Source organism: Helianthus annuus, chromosome 1, assembly GCF_002127325.2.
Source record: "Helianthus annuus cultivar XRQ/B chromosome 1, HanXRQr2.0-SUNRISE, whole genome shotgun sequence".
Taxonomy (NCBI): Eukaryota; Viridiplantae; Streptophyta; class Magnoliopsida; order Asterales; family Asteraceae; genus Helianthus; species Helianthus annuus.
This window is the reverse complement of record NC_035433.2, coordinates 73860967-73884302: the sequence shown is the minus strand read 5'-3', so window position 1 is coordinate 73884302 and position 23336 is coordinate 73860967. Positions and strand designations below refer to the sequence as shown.

At 38.2% G+C, this 23336-nt stretch overlaps 3 protein-coding genes and 1 non-coding gene across 4 annotated transcripts; 2 read left to right on the top strand and 2 right to left on the bottom strand.

The window, feature by feature from the left end:
* Window positions 1-689: 689 nt before the first annotated feature.
* On the top strand, window positions 690-796 carry LOC118482810. The gene has a single exon (XR_004868879.1). It is a non-coding gene; the product is annotated as a small nucleolar RNA R71 (small nucleolar RNA).
* Window positions 797-9878: 9082 nt separating this feature from the next.
* LOC110912080 lies at window positions 9879-10319 on the bottom strand. The gene has a single exon (XM_022156780.1). The coding sequence runs from the start codon at window positions 10317-10319 to the stop codon at window positions 9879-9881; it is 441 nt and encodes a 146-aa protein (XP_022012472.1).
* A 2081-nt stretch (window positions 10320-12400) lies between these two features.
* On the bottom strand, window positions 12401-13255 carry LOC110912247. The gene has a single exon (XM_022156955.1). It carries the CDS (start codon window positions 13253-13255, stop codon window positions 12401-12403), a length of 855 nt encoding a protein of 284 aa, XP_022012647.1.
* Window positions 13256-18820: 5565 nt separating this feature from the next.
* Window positions 18821-20484, top strand: LOC110937232 (chloroplastic import inner membrane translocase subunit HP30-2). The gene is made up of 5 exons (XM_022179629.2): window positions 18821-18944; window positions 19045-19266; window positions 19407-19513; window positions 20040-20154; window positions 20267-20484. The coding sequence occupies exons 2-5, from the start codon at window positions 19057-19059 to the stop codon at window positions 20294-20296; spliced, it is 462 nt and encodes a 153-aa protein (XP_022035321.1). The 5' UTR covers window positions 18821-18944; window positions 19045-19056; the 3' UTR covers window positions 20297-20484.
* Window positions 20485-23336: the final 2852 nt, after the last annotated feature.

Sequence of the window (23336 nt, the reverse complement as noted above, 5' to 3'; positions counted from 1 at the left end):
TATTTGATTTAATTGTTTTTCTATGTTTTGAATACTAGCTTGTTGATTTCTAAAATTTGATTCTAATTGTAGAAATCTTTCCGAGTTTTTATTTTCAGTGTCGGAGATGAGGCGAGATACAGTATCTTCAAGCCTTTCTCGTCCACTTTGTTGTTGAGTGAAATTTTGTGACTCGTTTCTTGGTTGTTGAAAGTTTGTTCGTTGGGTTTGTTGGTTACTACTATTGCCGGGTTCTCTCCAACCAAGGTTTGGGTGGTTTCGCCATCCTTGGTTGTAAGTTCCCGTTGGAGGACCCGACGGCCTAGGTCTATTATCAATGTAGTTTACCAATTCTTGTTGATCGTCCGTTTCTTTCATACAACTCCAATTTTCATGTGACCCACCACAACCTTCACAAGCCATAACCGAGACTGTTTTTGTCATTTCTAATTTTTTTTATTTTTGAAGAAAGTGCCTCGATTTGGGCTTGTAAAGAGGTGCTTTCATCAACCTTATGGGCGCCCGGGGCAATAGTTTTATTGCCTCGGGGGGTGTGCCATTGAAAATTGGTTTGAGCAATTTCCTCAATTTGGTTATATATTTCATGCGGGCGTCGATTACCTAAAAGTCCCCCGGAGCTAGAATCAAGTGTCTGCCTTGTGTGTGGCAACAGTCCATTATAGAAAGTGGATACTTGTTGCCATATCGCAAGACCATGATGTGGACACTTGCGTAATAACTCCTTGAACCTTTCCCAAGTTTCATATAAGGATTCCCCGTCCTCTTGTGAGTATGTATTAATTTCAGTCATTAGTTTAGCCGTTTTAGCGGGAGGGAAATACTTATATAGAAATTTTTGGGCTAGTTCATCCCAGATATTTACCGATCCAGCTGGGAGGGCGTTGAGCCAAGCTTTTGCTCGGTCTTTTAGTGAGAAAGGAAACATTCGGAGGCGGATGGCGTCATTTGATGCTCCGTTGATCCGAAAGGTATCACATATTTCTAAGAAATTAGTAATATGTAGATGAGGATCCTCGTCCGCAAGCCCATGGAAGGTTGCGGAGTTTTGGAGCATTTGTATCAGATGCGGCCGAAGTTCGAAGTTATTAGCTTCAACATTCGGAGCATTGATAGCGGCGCCTAGGTTACCTACGGTGGGTCGTAGATAATCCATGAGGGTACGTTGGTCCGCCATTGTAGGTGGATCACCCGAAACCTTATCTTGGTTTTTAGCTTTTAATCTTTTTCTGAGAAAGCGTTCGGGTTCTTCTAGAGGTTCTTTTATGTCCTTATTAGAACTGGAGCTCATACACTATGTAAGATTGGCGTCGGGTTCCAAGTCCTGCAATAAAAACAGAAAAAAATGCTGGTCAGAAGGTTCACCACGGCCCCGTGTTCAGAGAACATGGCCCGTGGTCGGAGTTGCAGTGATTGTTTTTCCAGATCCCAGTTACTGGAAGTTGGACACGGCCCCGTGTTGCACCGACACGGCCCCGTGGTCAGCCTTCTGTAACTTGGAAAACTAAAAACTGCCAGTAACGATGCTGGGCACGGCCCGTGTCCGACCAGGCACGGCCCGTGCTGAGCTCTGCAGAAGCTGAAAAACTAAGAAAATCCTAAAAAAAATTAAAAAGAAAAATAAAAGTATGATTAGGCCATTGATTCCTAACTTTCTTAAAATCCTTGTGTCCCCGGCAACGGCGCCAAAAACTTGATGCGTGTGTAGTGTGTATAAAATTTAGATATATTATTAAGCCCTTTTTACACCTTTAGCCAAGTTTTAAATTTAAAAAACACGATATTTACTAACACTAAACATACATATGGGCGAGTGCACCTATCGTGGACGTAGTATAGTGTTGGTAAGATACCGAGGTCATCCAAGGACACAAGAGCTTTTAGTACCGGTTTATCCTCAACGTCTAATCAAATCAAAAAGTTAGAAAAATGTTTTTAAACTAAGAATATAAAAACTAACTAAATGCTGATGGATGGGGATGGGGGTGTTCGGCCGAAGCCTATAGACAGGGAAAGAGAGGTGTGTTTGAGTGGAATGTGAGAATGAAAGTGATTAGTGTGTTATCCTTGTTACTTATAGACATAAGTTGTGATTATGGTCCATTGGTTCTCATGTTCTCTAGATATGGGACACTCAAGAATTAAATAATGAAGATGGTACAAGCTATGGTCACATTGTGACCGAAATCGGCCAGGGGGGGGGGGTTCTAGTTCCATTCTAACCATTTAGTTAGTTTATTTGTTAGGTTAAGTTAGGTAGTTAACCCGGTTAGTAGTGTGTTGTGTTTTAAAGCGAGTGTTAGGGTATTCGGGGACCCTAACTGGCTCAGAAAAAGACAGATAATGTTTATGGCAATATTTTCATGTTCAAGGTATAGTCCGGTTGTTCGGTTGGATAGTAATCCGTTAAAGTGCTTAACAAAGCTTTAGAGTGTCGTTAATACCATTTTTAGTGACACAACTTATTCCCGACACTTTGAAAAGTGTCTAGTAATATTTTTCACATGTTTTGGCACTTTATTAGTTAGCTAAAAGTTGAATTGTTTGTTAAAGTGCTGAGTTTTGTGCTTAGTGTCCATTTTAGGCACATCCTGTCATTATATCTTATTCCTAGAGACGCAGTTCTACAACCCTTGTGTCCCTACACTCACTATGGGTGTAGTAAAATCTTTCTGGCTCATACAGGCCTTAGAGGCAGTGTCTGCCTGATGCTGGCTTTATCAGCATGTTCAATAGGTTATCCGTTCATAGTGCTACTGTGCTTTTGTGCATCATGTTTGTCACTAAGGTTCAGCATGTAAATAATGTAGTGACGGTAATTAAAGTATGATGCAGATATGTACAAGTAACAGAGATCAAGTAGCAGTTCATCAGTAATCTCAAGCAAGCACAGTAATTAAGCAGTAATTAATTATTAATTAAGTCGTACGGATACCTGGTTTAGTGATGCGTGTGTAGTGTGTATATAATTTAGATATATTATTAAGCCCTTTTTACACCTTTAGCCAAGTTTTAAATTTATAAAACACGATATTTACTAACACTAAACACACATATGGGCAAGTGCACCCATCGTGGACGTAGTATAGTGTTGGTAAGATACCGAGGTCGTCCAAGGACACAAGAGCTTTTAGTACCGGTTTATCCTCAACGTCTAATCAAATCAAAAAGTTAGAAAAATGTTTTTAAACTAAGAATATAAAAACTAACTAAATGCTGAAAAATAAAAATAAAATAAAAACAGATAGACAAGATGAATCACTTGGATCCGACTCGCGTATTAGTATAACCTTTGATTATTTTCGCACTTTTGCATTTGTTTAAGAGATTATCTTAGTTATTGTAGTAGGCCCCTCTTTTGAAGGCGACGTTACCCTCAACCCAGTAGTTTGAGTCAGCAAGGATACAATCCTAAAGGGTTGGATTATTGGAAGATAATGAATTAAGTTATTAATGCAAATTATGGTAGGCCCCGCTTTTGGCGGTGATGTTACCCTCGGCTAAGTAGTCTGAGTCAGCAGGGATACAGTCCTAAATAACCGGGTTATAGTATTAATAGTAGTTAACTTATGAGGGGGTCAAAGAGTATGGATCCCCGCCATCCAATACCTATGGGCATTGAAGGAGATCCTACTAAATTTGACCCAGGTCCCTTGCAGGACCTCTAAACGCTGAACAAGGGCAAGACCCTTACCAAACCGTTCCATTAACCACCGACCAGGTAGCCAACATACCTCCATATAGACCGTGGAGATATGAATGGTGAAAATCTTTTATTTTATATAGACAGTAAAATAATGCCAAGACACCACGGACAAACGATAAGGAAAGATCACCTTCAACATAAGCAACTAGTTATTAAAGTCATTAATACAAAACCAAATAAAAAGTGCAAAAGATTAAAAATAAAAAGTATTATACTAAACACTTGTCTTCACCAAGTGATGTAAGAGACTTAGGCAAACATGGCCTTGATTGTCAAGAACTCTTACTATCAATCTTGGATCCCGAGACGACTCACACACTCTACGATGGACAATGGATGATGGTGGTGGATGACGGTGTTATGGTGGTGGTGGGTGGTGGATGAAGTGTGAGAGAGGTGGTGTGCCAAGGGATGGATTGGAATGAAACCAAGCACTCCTATTTATAGGCTGAACAGAAGGCTGGGCACGGCCCCGTGTCCGCTGGACACGCCCCCGTGCCCGTCTGACACTCTCTCTCTCTTCATTAATTGTAATTCGCAATTACAATTAATGCGCCTGCTGTACTTTCGCCACGCCCCCGTGCTCACTGGACACGGCCCCGTGGTGGGCAATAGAAGCTTCTACAGGTTTGTCTTTTCTGCAGCTTCTTGGGCACGGCCCCGTGCTGGCTGAGCACGGGGCGTGTTCAGGCTTCTGTTTTCTCTTCTTTGCTTGGGAGGATGCCGTTGAGGGTTCGGGCAGTCTACTTTTATTCCTTTTCTTGTATTTATGTTAGAATTAGCTGTCTTTTTGCTTCTTTTGTGAATTTGAGCTCATTTCATCCTGAAAATACAAAAGGAAGACAAAAACACTCTTTTTCCAACATTAGTACTTAAAAAGGGTTAGTTTTATGCCTTATTTGATGTAATTTATATGTTGCATTTTACACACATCACATACCCCCACACTTGAACTTTTGCTTGTCCTCAAGCAAAACTCTTTAAATGTGGCTTACACTCCCAAATGGAATGGGTAGAAGAGAAGGTTTTTGGCTTGTCATAGAGTGTCGGGAATCCAAGATCTTTTTGGGTTTTATTTTTGTTTATTTACAATCCTATTCGTTATGATTTATTTAGAACGTTTCATAGGACAAATTACTTATTTGGGCATAACATGCCTTTTTTTTAAAATTTCATTTATATACAAGTTCACATACCTCACGGGAGAAATCACTCAACACTCGGCCGGAGGTGTAATTTTTTTTTTTTTTTTTGTGAATCACTCGAGAGCGGCATGGAGCTTACGCCTTCCATAGACTTGCCAAGCAATCAATCCTCCTCCTTTTTAACTCTATACCTTTGTAAATATCAAGAGGACTTTTTGGGTGAAGGGTTAGGCTTGGGCTAACGGTGGGTGGTTGGGTTATTGGTTAGTAAAAGGGCGAAAAGCGTAAAAAGCGTCGGTTTTCGTAACACACTTTTGTTTTTAGTGACTTTTTATTTTGAAGTATTTCTCCGAACAAGCTTTTGTTTGTATAGCTTTGTTTGTCTTTAACTTCATCATCAAAAATTTTTTTTTTTAGTCACATAAAAGAACGAGCTTGCGAAAAACCGAGCTTGTTACTAAAATAAAGGGTGAAAAAAAATAAAAGGGTTTTTGGTGGGTAAAAAAAAGTTTAGGGTAAAGAAACGAAAGGTTTAGGCTCAAAGGGGTTAACTAGGGGGATTTTGGGTAGGTGGTAAAAAAAATTGAAAAATAATGGTATAGAAAGAAAAATGATTAGTCCTAATGCCTCCATCATTTACTTACTTGGGTTTAAGTTGGTAAGGACTGGGAATGAATTGTCGTGGCAAGTTCTAGAGTTGTAAGAACCAAGCGGCTATTCACACAAGAAACGAAAAATGAGCATTTAGTCTAAAGATGTAAATTTGTATGCTCAATAAAGGCTCAAAACTCACTTTTGTGGGAATGGGTTTTAATGTGATCAAGCATATATAATCAAATTTTAACTAGACTTGTTATGCCGTTTCATAATTTTCTTATGTTGGTTCTTGTTATCACGACGCTTTCGGTTGTAAATTTTATAAAAATATAACTTTATTAATCTTGGGATTTCCTAACTTAAACTTTAGACAAGTAAAAAAAATGATTTTTTTTTTTGTAAAAAAATTGGGGTGTTTAGCGGTTCCAATAGAGTTTTGTGTAAGGCTTGTTGTTAGGACTTGCAAAATTTCAAAGTGTTAGCTCCCCCCCCCCCCACACTTAAATTACACATTGTCCTCAATGTGTCCCAAAAATAAATTTTTAGGTTGATTGGATGTGTAATGTGGTGTTAAAAAGCAAAGATTTATATTACTGGCATTCTGGACACGGCCCCGTGGGGACCGGACACGGCCCCGTGTTCAGGTGCCAGTAACAGAAATTAAAGAAATGAGACAGAAGCCTGGACACGGGGGCGTGTCTGGTGAACACGGCCCGTGTCCAGTTACCTGAACTGGGCGATTTTTCTGCAGGTGGTTCAGCACGGGGCCGTGTTGGTTGATCACGGCCCGTGTTGAGCCTTCTGTAATGGAGATTTGTGTCGGGTTGCTTCGTTCTTTGTGCATGGGGCCATTTTTCTCGTTCCCTTTTTCATCCCTTACCACCACGAGTGTGTTTTATTCCTGCAAATTAAAACTAAAAGATTAAACTAAACTAAGGATAGTTCCGCGGAATGCCTCCGTGGTGCGCCACGTTTATAAGGGTCCTTGGCTAGACCCAATGTGAGGTTATATTTTCTGAGTGGGATGCTTGGCGTCCCATGTCACAGCGTCGGAGAGCAGCATCCAAGCTTGAATCAATAACCTTCATGTAGTTGACCGGGTCGTCGTCCTCTATTCTCTTCCCAAGCATGTTGGGCTTCGCGGATAAGGGTTTCAAGATGATGCTGGGCGGGAATATTACGAGCGCTATGCAAATAGCTTCGTCGGCTTAAGGCGTCGGCAACGACATTTGCTTCGCCTGGATGATAACGAATCTCACAGTCGTAATGTTGAGAAGTTCTACCCACCAGCGTTGACGCATATTTAGCTCTTTCTGGTCAAAGATATGTTGTAGGCTCCTTGATCGGTGAAGATCGTACACTTGGTACCATGCAGGTAGTGTCGCCAAATCTTTAACGCAAAAACAACTGCGCCTAGCTCGAGGTCGTGGGTTGTATAGTTCTTCTCGTGGATTTTGAGCTGACGAGACGCGTAAGCACTAACCTTGTCCCATTGCATGAGAACACAACCAAGACCAAGGTTCGAGGCATCACAATAGACGATAAAGTCGTCGTTTCCGTCAGGTAAGGTGAGGACGGGAGCATTGCAGAGCATATGCTTGAGGGTGTGGAAAGCAGACTCTTGTTCAGTTCCCCAAACAAAAGGCTTTTCTTTATGCGTGATGGAAGTAAGCGGCACAATGATTTTAGAGAATCCTTCGATAAAAATCGGCGATAATAGCCCGCTAATCCGAGAAAAGAACGGACTTCAGACGGGTTCTTCAGTGTAACCCAACTCTTAACAGCTTCGATCTTCGCGGGGTCGACATGAATACCTTGACTATTGATAATATGACCGAGGAATTGAACCTCCTCCAGCCAAAATTCGCACTTGGAGAACTTGGCATAGAGTCGATTCCCTTGGAGCAGTTCGAGAACCAAACGTAGATGTTGCGCGTGTTCAGTTTTCGACATGGAATAGATCAGGATATCATCGATGAACACGATGACGAAGCGGTCAAGAAATGGTTTACACACGCGATTCATCAGATCCATGAAAACCGCGTGTGCGTTGGTTAAACCAAAAGGCATAACAACGAACTCATAGTGGCCGTATCGAGTGCGAAAGGCGGTTTTGGGTATATCCTCCTCTTAGATGCGTAGTTGGTGATTACCTGAGCGTAGATCGATCTTCGAGAAACACGTAGCACCTTGTAGCTGGTCAAACAAATCATCGATTCGAGGCTGGGGATAGCGATTCTTGATTGTCAGCTTATTCAACTCCCGATAGTCGATGCACATCCGGAACGACCCATCCTTCTTTTTGATGAAAAGGATCGGTGCGCCCCAAGGAGAGGTGCTAGGGCGAATAAAGCCTTTATCAAGTAATTCCTGGAGCTGACTCAATAGTTCGCACATTTCAGATGGAGTGAGTCGATAAGGAGCTCTAGCAACAGGATTTGCTCCAAGAATGAGCTCGATACGAAAGTCGATATCACGACTTGGAGGGAGTCCGGGGAGATCATCAGGGAACACTTGAGGAAATTCACACCCCACGGGGACATCATTCACTCCCGGATTACCTTTCTTTTCCTTCTCTGTTACTACAATGTTAGCCGAGAAAGCTCTGTATTCCTTGCGGAGATACTTGCTAGCTTGGACACAAGACATGAGTTTAAGACCTTTCGAGGGAGTTTCGCCGTACACACACAGTTGGTCTCCATTCGCGAGCGAGAATCGAATCATCTTATCAACGCACACAACTTCAGCATGGTTTTCGCGAAGAAAGTCTATGCCTACTATGATGTCAAAACTACCGAGCTGCATCAGGATAAGGTCGATAGGGAAGATGTGATTGTTGAGTTCAAGAGTACAATCACGAAGAACAGAATTGACAGCGACGGTTCTTCCGGTGGCAACTTCAACATCGAACGTCGAGGGGAGGTGGGAGCGCTTACGATTAAGAAGCTTCTCGAATTCAAACGACACAAAACAGTTATCGGCTCCAGTATCAAACAAACACGAAGCACAAATACCATTCACAAGGAACGTACCATTGACCACGTTGTTGTCAGCTTGGGCCTGGCGTACATTAATGTTGAAAGTTTGGGCGCGAGCTGCTTGCTGTTATTGCTGCTGAGGCTGTTGCTGCTGCTGCTAGGGTTGCTGCTATTGTGACTCTTGCTTCACAACTCGGTTTGGGCACATATTTGCGAAGTGGTTGGGATCACCACACACAAAGCAAACTCTAGCATTGATCGCGGGTGCCTGAGCCGCTTGCTGGCCTTGAGGAGCGGGAAGTAGAGCTTGATGAGCAGTAGCTGGAGCTGGTGCTTGTCGAGAACATGTATGGCAGTTAGCGGTGAAGTAGCCGTACATGTTGCAATGCACATAAAATCAGCAGGCGATTCCCACTAGATGATGATAAGTACATGTCGGGCAAGCAGGGTGAGGACCAGTGTAAGCACGCTTTGTAGGCGGTGCTTGGGTAACTGGTGTTGCAATTGATCGGTGCTGAGGCTGCTGCGGAGCTGGTACAGCTTGAAGTGGGGTTGCTGCTGCGGAGCTGGGTCGAGTGAAAGCTGTCACATCAAGTGATGTGACATATGAGGGGTATTTATAGGGTTTCCATAAAAGGAAAGTGGGGAAAGTGGCTGGTCGATCGGGTGGCAACTCGATCGGGTGGCAACTCGATCGGTCGGCCACTCGATCGGCTGGTCACTCGATTCGAGTGTTCGGCACGACGAGTTTTGCTGTTTCGATTCGTGTGTTGAGCGTTGCGATGCGATAGTGTTCCCTTTTATATTACTTTTAATCCCAACTACTATATCTAACATACAATCATCATAATTAACTTGCGTTTAGTGTCTGCGATTCGATTGCGATAGCGTTGTGATTGCGTTTCGATTGATCACCACAACATAAAAATAAATAAACATGCACAAGTAACACACAAAAGCACACACACCTAAAACCATATCCAGAACGCATAATTTGAGTTGCGAGTGCGATTGCGGTAAGCGATAAAGCGATAATACATGCGATAAATATCGATCAAACCTCGATTATTAACAAGTACTCCACATAATACAACTAACGTAAAAGCACAAATAGACTATCTACAAGTCAAAGAAGTCAAAACAGGAACTGAGCAAGGAGTGACAGATCATAATTAGCAATCTTTTCTCCTTTTGACTTCAATGTTGACTTTGACTTTGACTTTTGAAAACACGGGGTGTTACATTAGGGTCCGTGTAATCATTTATTTGTGTATATGTGTGTGAGTTTCCGAATTGGTTTTAGTTTATAATAAAGAGTTGATCGATTGTTTTGTGAAATATCTTTTTTTTGAACGGCCGACAAAAAATTTATTATTTGTAGCAAGAAGCTACCCGCCAAACTTACATGTGTTTTTGACCACCAAAACAACAAAATATAACTACATACAGAAATTACTATGCACCAATTTCAAACCAACACCAATTCTCCCATGTTAATGCCACCATCTTTGATCGATTCTTAACCCATAAGTATGCCATAGCTTTAATCTCATCCAATATCTTTGTAATATTCGGGATTGCTTGTTTGAAAACCGACTCGTTTCTCATCTTCCCTAGGCTCCAAAAAGTCACTAGTATCACGGCGTGTACCGCTTTCCTTTTCTTTCTTGTATTTGTAGAGACACCGGTTGGGTTCAGTAAGTCGCTAACTCCGAATGCAAATATAGGAGGGATCTTGCACCAAGCCGCTACATTTTGCCAAACAATTTGAGCAACCTGGCAAGTAACAAAAATATGTTCGCATGTTTCCGCAATTTCGCCACAGAAAACACAAAGATCATTCTGAACCGCAATGTTTCGGCGAATCAACGCACACTTCGATGGAAGTCTATCCATTTCTGCCCTCCAAGCAACAATTGCCACCTTTTTCGGGACCCAATTATTCTACTCGAACGCTCTTGCCGGAATTTCTCGGTCATTCGATCCCAAAAGTTTTTTAATATAGGCAACATTAAAAGAACCACTTGATTCATATTTCCATTTCCAACAATCCATACCTGGGCCAATATTCACCCCACATAGTATATTAATAAGTTGTTGTAGCTGGACATATTCACTCCCACTTAGAACTGGGCGAACCCAGGCCCAAGAAAAAACCGGCCCAGATCCATCAAACTCCAACCGATCCGCCACCAAACAGTCCTTGATCCTCTCAACTTTGAACAGGTCCGGAAATTTAATATATAATGGCTCTGAATCAGCCAATAAGTCTAGCCAAAAGTGGGTGTTTTTTCCATTTACCACTGGCGCACAAGCAGCATCCTTCAGGTCTATTCCAGCATTTAACAAGGGCTGCCGAATACTAATAATGCTCTTCCATGGCCCAGAAATAGACACTTTAGCCGGTATGTCGTTCCATGCTCTAGAATTATGGTGTATTGCCCAAATTACCCTCCGCCACAAACTATCCTTTTCCGTTTTAAACCTCCACCACCATTTTGCCAACATAGCTAAATTGGCATCTCTAATAGACCCGAATCCCAACCCCCCGTATTCAACCGGAGCAATTGTTTTATCCCACGCCACCCAATTCATTTTAGCTTTCTCTTCCGACCCTCCCCAAAAAAATACTCTCCTAATCTTATCAAGTGCATCCAATACTTTAACCGGAGCTTTAAAATGCGATAGGAAGTATGTTGGAAGAGCATTTAATACCGACTTGATTAAGGTAATTCTACCACCATACGAAAGGGTTTTAGCTTTCCATAAGGAAAGCCGATTTTTAAATAATTCCACCACCGACTTCCAATTTCGGGCTAGGTTCATATTGGCCCCAACAAGCAAACCTAGATGCATAAAAGGGAACGTACCTTGCTTACATCTCAAGAGGTTCGCCATTTGTGAAACTTCCTGTTCGTTCGGTCCAATCCCATAAATGCTGCACTTTGCCAAATTCACTTTAAGACCAGAAACTAGATAGAAGCATCTCAGCATACGTCTCAGGTTATTAATATTTGATGTAGACCACTCCCCCAAAAACATTACATCATCCGCATACATCAAGTGAGACAGAGCCTTACCACCATCTATGATATCTATACCCCTAAACAGCCCGACAGACACAGCCTTTCTCATAATACATGACAGGGCTTCCATTACTATAACAAACAGAAATGGTGATAGTGGATCACCTTGCCTAAGACCACGAGAACAGTCAAATTCTCGAGTAGGCGAGCCATTAACCAGGACAGAAGCTTTGGCAGAGTACAAGGTAGCCATAATCCAAGATCTCCATTTGCATGGGAACCCCATCTGAGCCATAACCGAGTCCAGGAAAGACCAATTGACATAGTCATATGCTTTATTTATATCAACTTTGAAGAACATCCCTTTCCGCTTATTTTTTCTTAGCCAACTCAATACTTCATTAAGAATCAAAGGACCATCCATAATGTTCCTTCCAGCTAGGAAGGCCGATTGATGCTCCGAAATCAGATTTCCTAACACCTTTTTGAGACGATTAACAAGAACTTTGGAAATAACTTTATTGATAACCCCAATCAAACTAATGGGTCGGAAATTTGCTGGGCTAACAGGATCTTTGACTTTCGGGATTAAGGCAATAAAAGAGGAGGTGCAGCACTTATTAAGGGACCCATCCACATAAAATTTATTGAACAATTTGATAATATCGACCCGAAGACCAGCCCAACATCTCTTAATGAACTTGAAATTAAACCCATCAGGCCCAGGGGCCCGATCACCTTCACATTCCCAAACAGCCGCTTTAATTTCCTCCTTAGTGAATGGGCATTCCAACATTACCGCCTCAGAATCCAATATAGTAGCAATATCAGGGCAAACCATCCCCGGTCTATGGGACATAGGCTCCGAAAATTGGTGCTTAAAAAATTCAAACATGGCCTCTTTAATGGCAAGGGGGTTTGTTATCCACACACCATCTATCATCAAACCATTTAGTCTATTAGTACTAATATTGGAGTTATTACAAAGTGAAAGAAACCTGAATTTTCATCCCCGTCGATGGCCCATTTTGACCTGGATTTTTGGCGAAGATCCAGATTTTTAACCCTGTCAAACTCAGCCAGATAATTCCTACAATCCGCTCTCTCCGCCAACTCCTCTTCCGCAAGACTCCTTTCCTCCGCCAATTCTTCAATGAAAGCCAACCTCGCCTTTTTACCACTATACATCCCCTCCCTTCTCTCCTTCTCAATTTTCAGCCATGCCTTAATGTTATCCTTCAACCACCTCAGTTTTATCGCGAGCGCTAAGTCTTCCGGTCCCGAGAAATAAAAAGCCCCACACTTTTGCAAAACAAAATCCAGGAATCCCGGATATTCAAACCATGAGTTGAAGAAGCGAAAAGGGATATGACCAAAATCCGATTGGGTGGTGGAAAGAACTATGGGCCAATGATCAGAGACCTCCCTAGCCAGCGCAACAACAGTAGCATTTGGCCATCTCTCCCTAAATCCCAAGCACACGAGGAACCGATCAAGTTTACTTAGTTTCCTACCATTGTCTGTTATGTAGGTAAAGTTCCCACCCCCCATGTTATATTCCACCAAACCGGCAGATAGAATGAACTGATTAAAAGCATCCGCATTGGAAGCATTGAACTTAGAATTCATCCGCTCACTGGCATCCCGCACCTCATTAAAATCCCCCATCAAAACCCATAACCCCTGCAATGAATTCCTAAAGCCCAGTAACTCTGACCAAATAGCGCTTCTGCCAAGCGCGTCGTTTGGGGCATACACATTAACCAAGTTTAACCTACACTTTTGTGAAATATCTTGTTTGCCCATTTGTGTTTGACTCGATCTAGGCCATAAGCCATTAGTACCTTGCTGACATAAATGTTACCAAAAGGATACATTATATTTAATAAATTAGATTACTGAAAAAGGTTATGAATATTTTTTTTAATAATGGAACCACCACGATTCGTTTTCAACCGGTTTTGACTCGACCTAGCGCAGGTATTGGAGAAATTCAAGGGCAGGAAGAAGCTGGAGAATTGCTTCTTAACATTGGAATCAACTTTTGTTACTTGTTATTGAAAATGCCTTGTGTTTGGTAGAATTAGGATGAATTGTTGTTGAACCTATGATTCCCAAAACCAAGAGTAATTGCCAAGCTATGAATATTATGCCCCTTAATTACAGCTTATAATCGGTCGTTACTCGTTTTGATAGTAGTTAAGAATGGGTTTTCAGACCGCCCCGTGGCCTCCATCAGGGTTTGTGACAACATAGATTGTGGGTTTCATCCTAATTTTGGGGTAAAATGGTTTAATGGATTGTGTGGAAGATAGAATGTTGAGTCATCAATTAGGCCAGCCTGTTACGGTTATCCATGAGCCTTTGGATAACATGTTATTGAGGCTATTTTAAGATCCAAAAAGAAAACAACCACTTCCCTTTTGGTCATCCGCATAATGGTCACCGATTAAATGGTTTATCAAGAAACATGTAAACAGGAGATGTCGTCCATCGTCTGATAAAGTATTAAAGTATCTATCATAGTGCGAGCAACAAAGCGTGTGGACTTTCGAGAAACATTGCATATTTTTATGTTTCTTTTAACGGCGTATGGTTAAGATGTCGCTAACCAGGTTAATAGTTAGTATGTTAGTATCACTAAATTTGTATTAAAATTCTTCCTTAGCTGGATTTGAACCCAGGATCTCTAAGAGAAATAAAATTTTTATGTTGTCCAAATATTTTCTTAATATTCCTTTGGGAAAATAATATAACAAAGTATTATTTAAACCCAAATTGATGTCCCTCTCTCAGAAACATTATTCAATTCATTTGTACCAAGTTGATTTGTACAGTTGTACCCTCTCCTTCACTAATGATACCGTATCTTTTAACTTTTATTTTCTTCCCCTAGACAGTTCTAGAATCTAGCTTTTCATTTTCTTCCCCTAAAGTATAATAAATTTTATTATTTTCCCTTAAAAGTATTACAAAAAATATAATATAATGGTTTAGTTTAAATTTTAATATACTCTATATTTGTTAAGTTAATTTAACTATTATTATAAGTATTAATTACCAAAATTTGTTGTACTCACATGTTTACTATTAGAGTATTGATAAAAGTAAAAAATAGCCCTTGTGTTTACTTTTAGTTTTCATTAAACTCTATAGTTAATAAATTTATTCAATTATTATTACTATAATGTTAATTAAAACCCGTTTTAATGATGTATATTAACGTTTCGACTTAGTTTTTTTTTCTGCGATAATGTTTTACATTTTTGTTTAAATTTTCCGAGCTAACAACCTAACACGCCGCAACGCACGTGTGCAGTTAAATGTTTTTAAGTCTATTTTTTTTTTTGTTCAGTTTAACGATCCTGTTACAAAGCGTCATTCTAAAAGTTAGTTTATATATGTTTACAAGCTACAGTAACAAGATAAAGAAAATAAGGTAATTACTTCTCTTGTATTATGATTTATGTGTGATAACTTTTTAATAAGAAGATTAAAAATGTTATCTAATTAATCATTAACATTGAATCACTCTAGAAATTTAACAAACATACTATCTTATATTTTGATATTTTATAGAATCTTTTAAAGAATCATCTCAATTTAAATCAAACTGAATGTGGTAATTAACATACCAAATTTTAAAGAGTTAATAGCCAAAATGGTCCCTGAGGTTTACTCACTTTTGTCACTTTAGTCCAAAATCCAAAATTTTTAAATCTGGGTCCTTGAGGTTTGCATTTTGTTACCATTTTAGTCCAAATTTCAAAAACCCCCCTTTTTGACTGTTGCAACCAGCCTATTTTGTTCTTTTCGCAAGGGTATTCTGGGTTCTTGATCTGAGTTTGTTATAATAACTCATAAAAATGACCAAAATACTCCTGCACAAAAGGACAAAATAGGCTGGTTGCAACAGTCAAAAAAGGAAGTTTTTGAAATTTGGACTAAAATGGCAACAAAATGCAAACCTCAGGGACCCAGATTTAAAAATTTTGGATTTTGGACTAAAGTGGCAAAAGTGAGCAAACCTCAGGGACCATTTTGGCTATTAACTCAATTTTAAATTCTATGCTATAGGAAGGGGAACGAAAAAGAATTCTCCTATATATTAAAAATTAATTAAAATTAAAATTAAAATTAAAATTAAAAATTAAAAATTGTATAAAAATTGTATGTTTTGAACAGTAGTCCTATATATTAAAAATTCAATGTTTTGATAGAAAAGTAGAAAAAGTTATAATAATATATATGGTTTTTTAATAGTTTTATTATCTTCTTTACTTTTAAGTTAGATAAGTTTTTGTCAACCGGTACTGGTATCGAAAATATCAGTACGGTTATCGGTACATAAAAATAAAAATCGACACCAGCCTGGTATAGAAAACACCAAAAGTCGGCATCGAATTGATTTTGAAAATCTTTTAGTTCGGGAGATTCGGTACTGCCACCCGGTACCATTTGCTCATCCCTGATCACGAGTGTCGTATGAACAACAACGGTATCGTGCAACTTTTTTTGTTGATTTCTTCAACTTTAATGATTTCTTTTTTTAGTTTCAGGGTAGGGATGAGCTCCGTGTCAACCAATACCGAATCGGCACTGATACCGAAAATACCAATTTAAGGTACCTGTATATGAAGGTAAAAAACGGTAGCGAACCGGTACCAGGAACACCAAAAGTCGTACTGAATTGGCACTTAAGATCTTTCGGCTCGGGAAATTCGGTACCGGTACCCAGTATCATTTACTCAAATCTGACTACAGGTTTCATACGAACAACATTATTACCATACAACTTTTTTTGTTAATTTTCTTTTGGTTATCTTTTAGTGTTTTATTATATATTTTCTTTTTATTTTTGTCAGCGGTTTCCGTGCGCAACGCGCTCGTAGGGATTTCAAAACACATGTAAACACACACTAAACAACAAAAGACGTCCGCCGCAACACGACGATAGTAAAAACCTAGTTGAATTAAAATCTAGTAAAATGTTTATGGTCAAATAGAAAGACAAGCAACAAAAAGTAATAAAATACATAATTGTGTTAGAAGTGTCGTCTTGTCATCTCTTGTTAGATTTTCTTATGATTTAAAAAGATGTATAAACTTGTTATTTAAGATACTGAAGATATGTTATAACAATGGAGAAACAATATTTATAAATATAACTTAATGTATCCATGCATGTAACGTTAAGCTTACTTACAAACGAAGTAAAAATATATTAGAGAGTAATTAAACAGGTTGCAGGCAAAAGACGTTCTATCAAAACGGGGCGTCCTTATGTAGTCTCTGTGATGCTTGGGGCTGTAAACGAATCAAACGTTTAGCAAACAGTTCGTGAATTGTTCGGCGGGAAGTTCGTTTATGTTCGTTCGATTAGATTAACGAACGAACGCGAACAAAAAATTTCATTCGGTTAGCTTAGCGAACGAACACGAACACAGGTCTCGTTCGTTCGACTACGTTCGTGAACGTTGGTAATATGTTCGGTTACGTTCGTTCATATTCGTTCTTTACGTTCGTTCGTGTTCGTTAGATTATATTTAAACATATTGAAAACTTGAAATCCTATTTTTTCTAAGTTAGCTAAAATTTGGACATTCGAAGACATTTTTTGGGATAATGATGTCTATGTTAGTTAAACTTGATTCATCGTTTGGTGGTATAGTTGACTTCTTGTGTTTTGATTTATTATTTGATGATTGTATTTAACTACTTATATCCAATGTTTAAGGATAACAATGTTTTTATTTTTTATTTTCAAGTTAAATGTTTGGTTGCGTTCGTTTTTATTTGCTTGTGTTTGTTTGTATTTGAGACCAGTGTTCACAAACTGTTCTTGAACAACTAAATTTCCTTAACGAACGAACACGAATATAAACTTATGTTCGATATGCGTTCGTGAACAGTTCGCGAACATGTTAATTTCCTTAACGAACGAACACGAACATAGCCTTGTTCGTGTTCGTTCGGTTCGTTTACAGCCCTAGATGTTTGTTATGAGTGGGTGGATCATATTTTCACCAAACCGAACCAACCTAAGTCATGTTCATGTTCATTTGTTTAGCATTGAACTTATTTGCGAACAATTCACAAACATTAACCGGACGGAATTTCATGTTCATGTTTGTACAATAAGAAAATAGATATTTGTTTGTATTCGTTTGCATTCGATTGCTAACTTTCTAAACAAAAACAAACAAGTAATCGTGGGCACAAATACAAATTAACACAAACAAATAGAAATGAACGTAAATAAACATAAATGAAACTCGTGAAAATAAAAAACAACATGGTTAACCACAAATGAACCGTAATAAAGTAATTGTGGAATGGAAATATGGAAGGTTGTAGTTATGGAGGTCGACTGTCGAGCAGTCAATGTGAATAATAAGGAAGAACTGGAAACAATGGTAAAACAAGGTGAGAATAATTTAATTTTTAGAAAAGTATAAAAAAAAAATAAGAAAACCCGAACTAAGAACATAAATGAATAAACATAAACATACGTAAACGAATGAACGCTCATGAACACAATTGAATGAATGGGAGCTCTGTGCATGCTCATTCATTTAAGTAATTATTTAATTAACCGAACAATTTTTTTTTGTGTTTGTTCATTTTATTATACGAAAGAACGTAAATGAACTCCCCACTAGATAATTTACCGACTGTTTGCTAGACATTGGATTCTTTTACGGTCCTGTCGTTTTTTAGTACAAACTTACAAATTAGATACTGTTTGACCACAAAAATAAAGAATTTTACAAATTCATATAAAACTAGTAGCAAAGTTACTAACTAAAAGAACAAACTAAGGCCAGAGGGTGTGGCTTGGTAACCCCCGCCTCCGTTAAAGGGGGCGCCATCACTGGCTTCCGCCAAAGGAGAAGCGCGCACGAGAGATGAAATCAAGGGGCCCCACCTAATGTAAATCAATCAGAATTTTTTATTTATCTTTTTTCTTTTAAAATAGTTAAAAAGGGGCTTTATAAGGGGTGTTATTCCCTACTGTATAAGTTAGCGATAAAACTCCCTACTTATGTGTCGTTTATGTGGCGTAATAAAGCCTCTAGGACTTTAAATCACACCCTTTAGCCTAATTTGTGTTGCTGGCCATACCTCTTTGGCTAGTGTCGTGAAATAGTTAAGACATAAACATATAAACGATACTTTTTTTTTTTTACAAAAGTCGTGATTTACTAAAACAACCACACTTATTTTTATTATTAGCTCATTTGTATACTTCATCTATTTTCTACGGTCTTGATTCTCGAATCATGAATTTATATTTCTTTTAATAAACGATTGTTTAAAGAATAATTCCAAAATGAAACATTCGAGTCCGTACGTAGAGTCATAAACCCTAAATAGCAGGTTTTTGTCGTTTACGTAACGGCAATATCACTGACGGCGTTATTCGTCTTGTCTATAAATCTTTTCATCGTTGATTGAATGAAGTTTTGCTTTTCAAAAAAAATCATAACAATAGGTGAACATTTGAAAGAATTCGAATATAAATCTTTTCATCTTAATGTTCATCGTTTATTGATAACGACTTTGTTTGACTTCATCTCTTCATATTATTGCAGAAAAAAGAACTCATGACTAACGGCAAGAAAAATGGGTTTTCAACGGCGGTTAAAGAACTGGAAACACTCTGCAAGAACTGGGTTGAACAACCGCCGTTAGTGGTTGAGGCAGCCGTCGTCACCATCGTTAACGGCGTCCAAGGAGCCCTCATTAGAAAGATTTTCGATACCATTGGTTTTCGCATCGCCTCAGCTTACTCCGTTACTCCATCACAACTCAAGGTTTGTTTAATTAATGTTTACCATAACCCATTTCATTTATCATTTATTATACCAGAAGCCTGTTCATTTATGATTTTTTATTACTAGCTCAATAAATGACATGATTTTGAAAATAATTCTGTTGTGTCTAAACTCTAAAGCCACCACATTGGATCAATGCACGTAACACGGGTGTTTTAATTGGAGCTAAAATGGGTATAAAATGTGTGATGAAAAAAGTACGAGGAAAAGAAGATTCTCAAACTAGGTAATGGTGATATATATGTTTTTAACTTTTTGAGTAAAGTGCAAAAATGGTCCCTGATTTTTCAGTTTTGTCAAAAATTCAAAACTTTTAATCTAGGTCTTATGGTTTTAATTTTGTTGCTATTTTCTTCAAAATTAAAATCTGATCAGATTTTTCAGTTAATATCCAATTTTTTTTTGTCTTTTTCTTCCTTTTTAATGAATTCCTTTTTAATGAAGTGCAAAATGATCAGATTTTTTTAATTTGTTATAATAAAACGTTAAAAACCTTTTTGTCATTTGTTAAAAGGGAGAAAAAAGACAAAAAAAAAAGCTGAATGTTAGCTGAAAAATCTGACTAAAATTTGATTTTGGATGAAAATGACAACAAAATTGAAACCATAGGGACTCAGATTCAAAAGGCTTGAGTTTTGGAATAAATTGACAAAAGTAACGAAACATCAGGGACCATTTTGGCAGTTTACTCTAACTTTTTATATATATATTTTTGAGTTTGATTTGGTAATTGTGTGTGTGTATTTTTGCAGGATGATTGCGGGGTTTGGTGCCGGGGTGTTGTTCTCGTTGGTTTGTGGTGATCCACCGGCTGTTGTGATCATGTCTGGTGTTATGTTTGCGCTTGTGGGAGAGGGATATTTTAAGGTGATCATGTTGTTTATTGATAGTACAGTTTTTTTTATATAATTATATTTAACATATTTATAAAAAAGAAAGTTATGGTAAATTGATAATTAAATTCTGTTTTGAGTTGCAGGTGAAGGAGAAATTGACAGCAAGAAATTGAAGGAGGTGAAGAAAGGAAAGATAAGGATGGAGATGTGGTTTTTGTCATCTGGAAAAAAAAAGTTTTATTGATTTCTGATTTAGTATGTTTTAAGGTTAAGTAAGTATTTCATTTTGGATTGTTATGAATCTTTATGCAATTGGTATGGTTATATGATTTTGAGACAAAATCTAAATTTGTGGGTTTCATTCCTAATTTTGAAAAAAATGGTATTGTGAAGTAATGGATTCTGTGGATAAAATATTCTATGTTGAGTCATTGACCCATTATTTGGGCTGGCCTGTTAAAATTATTCACCTTTGATTGATCAGTTTTTGGATCTCTTGTTGTTGGGCCTATCGCAAGACCCTAATTCGTGGGTCCAAAATCCAAATGGTTTCAGTTAGTTGACCCATTCTATCAACGGTATGATGTTTTGTATGTTCTTAAGAAAGCAATGTATTATCAACATATACATTATCAAGTTTGGCTTACGTCACGTAATAGTTTTGCTAGGTGATTGGTCACTTTGGGCGGCTTGACTTTTGGTTTTTTTTTTTTTTTTTTTTCATATAATAGTTATTTATAGGTGATGTCAAATTACAATTTTATCTCAGGTATAAAATTACGATTTCGCCCTCGATTTAAAATAAATAAAATTTTGCTTTTACCCCTTCCGTAAATTTACGAGTTTACCCTCAGTTAAAAAATACAATTTTGCCCTCAGTGCAAAATAAAAATATGGTTTTACCCTCAACTAGAGTCCTGCCAAATTACGATTTTGTTCCCAGTTTAATATTACGATTTTGCCCCTAGCTAAAAATTACGGTTTTGCCCGCAGCTAAAATATTACGATTTTGCCCCCATTTCAAAATAAAAAAATGGTTTTGCCCTCAGTTCAAAATATTATTTTACCTCAATTTTAAAATTACGATTTTACCTCAGCTAAAAATTGCAATCTTGTCATCGTTATTTTTCCTTTGGCAAAACCATGGTAGTGTTTTATTCTACTTTGTTGACTTAATTTTGTTTTTATTCATGCCAAACAGCTTTCTAGCATTCGCTAATTGGTCCTGAGAAATTATTGTTTTGCCCCCAACTCTAAGTTACACGCTTGTCATCGTTTTAGTTAATTTTTTTATCATAACTATGGTACTGTTTTTCTTTAATTGGTTAACTTGATGTGACTTTTTTTGATATCGTGTTATACGTAGCATGTATAACTAAACGACATAAAGGCGTACATGTTATTACCCTAAGAAATACTCTGTTTAGCGCCCCGCAACGCGGGCGACGCATAACTCTAGCTGCCTAACACTGGCTCATTAGTGCTGAAAAATTACAGTTTTGCCCTGAGCCCAAAATTACGGTCTTATCATCGTTTTTTTTTTCATAGCAAAGTTATAGTAGTCTTTTTTTTAATTGATTGAGAATTATTCAGCCATTGCCCCGCAACGCGGGCGGGGCATCTTGTCACACCCCCAATTTCCACGTGTCACCGGTGGGCCCGGTGTGGGGTACAGTGACGTAGTTGGCATCGTCATAGACAATCAACACAATATAATAATGCACAGCGGAAGCAGAATAGAAACATTTCAACTTTTAAATAAAGTGTAATAATAAATATCACAGTAGTTGAAATGGATCCACAGGCGGATCAATAAAAATAGAAATAAATAGTTCAACAGATAAATGTCGTCCGAGTTTGCGAGACTATTGTGGACGCTCTCTAGGAAACAGCCAGCCTATTTCCGTATAGTACCTGCACTTAATCTTTTGGGAAAAATACGTCAGTTTACACTGGTAAATACAAATCGACTGACTCATTTTGAAAATGATTGAAAATTGATTTAAATGCACAAGGCATAAATATTTTTATTAACTTGGGATATTTATATAATATAAACTTGTGAACGAATTACATGCACTTATATCTCTGGTGGCCCGGGATCTACTGTCCGGGCTAGAGATTTAATTGACACACCACATCAAAGAGTTATACACGACGGGTGTACGCCTACACCCCGTGCTCTGGTCGTGGCCATCTCGTAAGAAAATGCCAAGGATATCCGGGACACGGTCAAAAACCCCCCAAAGCCTTTAAGTAAGACAAAACTGTTTAAACGAAGTCGCACAAGCTATTCAAGACTGAACACCTATAAGGAGCAGGACTTGTGCGCCCGATCAAGCGGTATTTTAAATACCGTACCCCAAGCCCGTATAGGGAAAATAAGTCAAAATGTATTTACCTGAGCAAGTATAAGTCACAAACGACAAGTGTTGGTAGCTTTTACCGGGCTTCCTAATCTGGAACAAAGGTTTATAATTAACCTATTAGATTCCTAACGGCCTTTTATTTTAAGCCTAAGCTTTGACCGGTTAGTTTTAGGAGTGATACGGTTTACGCACGATTAAGCGAAAGACCGGATAGAATGTGATTTAGACCCGACAAGTTTGAATACTTGTATAATATGGGTATACTAAATACATTCTGGATTTTGAAGTAAAAACGATATCGTTTGACCCGTTTCGGTCAATTTACGCAAACTAGTTACGTAAACCGAACCGAACGCGATAAGGGCGATACGGGTAGCCAAAAGATTCAAATGCAAGTTCCCTGAGATAATATGCTTAAAATATGATTTTATATCAGTAAGTTATGTTCTATATTGCCCGGGATAATTTTAAACCCAATTTATGCCTTAGAAGGGCATTTTGGTCATTTAAAAGATAATAAAAGGGTAAAATTAGAAATCTGAGTTTCGGGTCTGGTTCATACAGTAAATATACTTAATATAACATATTATATCAGTAGGGTATGACCCATATACCAAATATATCATTTAAAACCAAACTATGCACCGTAGGGGTAATTTAGTAATTTCACAAGGGCTAAAAATGCCAAAATTGGAAATCTGAGTTCATATACTTATACTTACTGTTTTTATATGAAAATATGCTAAACACATCAGTGGGTATAGGTCTTATATATTTAAAACAAGTATAACGCTTTACTATGCGTTAAAACGCTAAAAATACGATTTAAGGGCGTTTTCGGGTT

What these genes read in the sequence shown, in the direction of transcription:
- LOC110912080 (XM_022156780.1), bottom strand. Translation starts at nt 10,319, where the DNA reads ATGGATAGACTTCCATCGAAGTGTGCGTTGATTCGCCGAAACATTGCG.
- LOC110912247 (XM_022156955.1), bottom strand. Translation starts at nt 13,255, where the DNA reads ATGGGCAAACAAGATATTTCACAAAAGTGTAGGTTAAACTTGGTTAAT.
- LOC110937232 (XM_022179629.2), top strand. Translation starts at nt 19,057, where the DNA reads ATGACTAACGGCAAGAAAAATGGGTTTTCAACGGCGGTTAAAGAACTG. An exon ending in TTACTCCATCACAACTCAAG is followed by an intron (nt 19,267 to 19,406) that starts GTTTGTTTAATT and finishes TAAACTCTAAAG; the next exon opens with CCACCACATTGGATCAATGC. An exon ending in TGGGAGAGGGATATTTTAAG is followed by an intron (nt 20,155 to 20,266) that starts GTGATCATGTTG and finishes TTTGAGTTGCAG; the next exon opens with GTGAAGGAGAAATTGACAGC.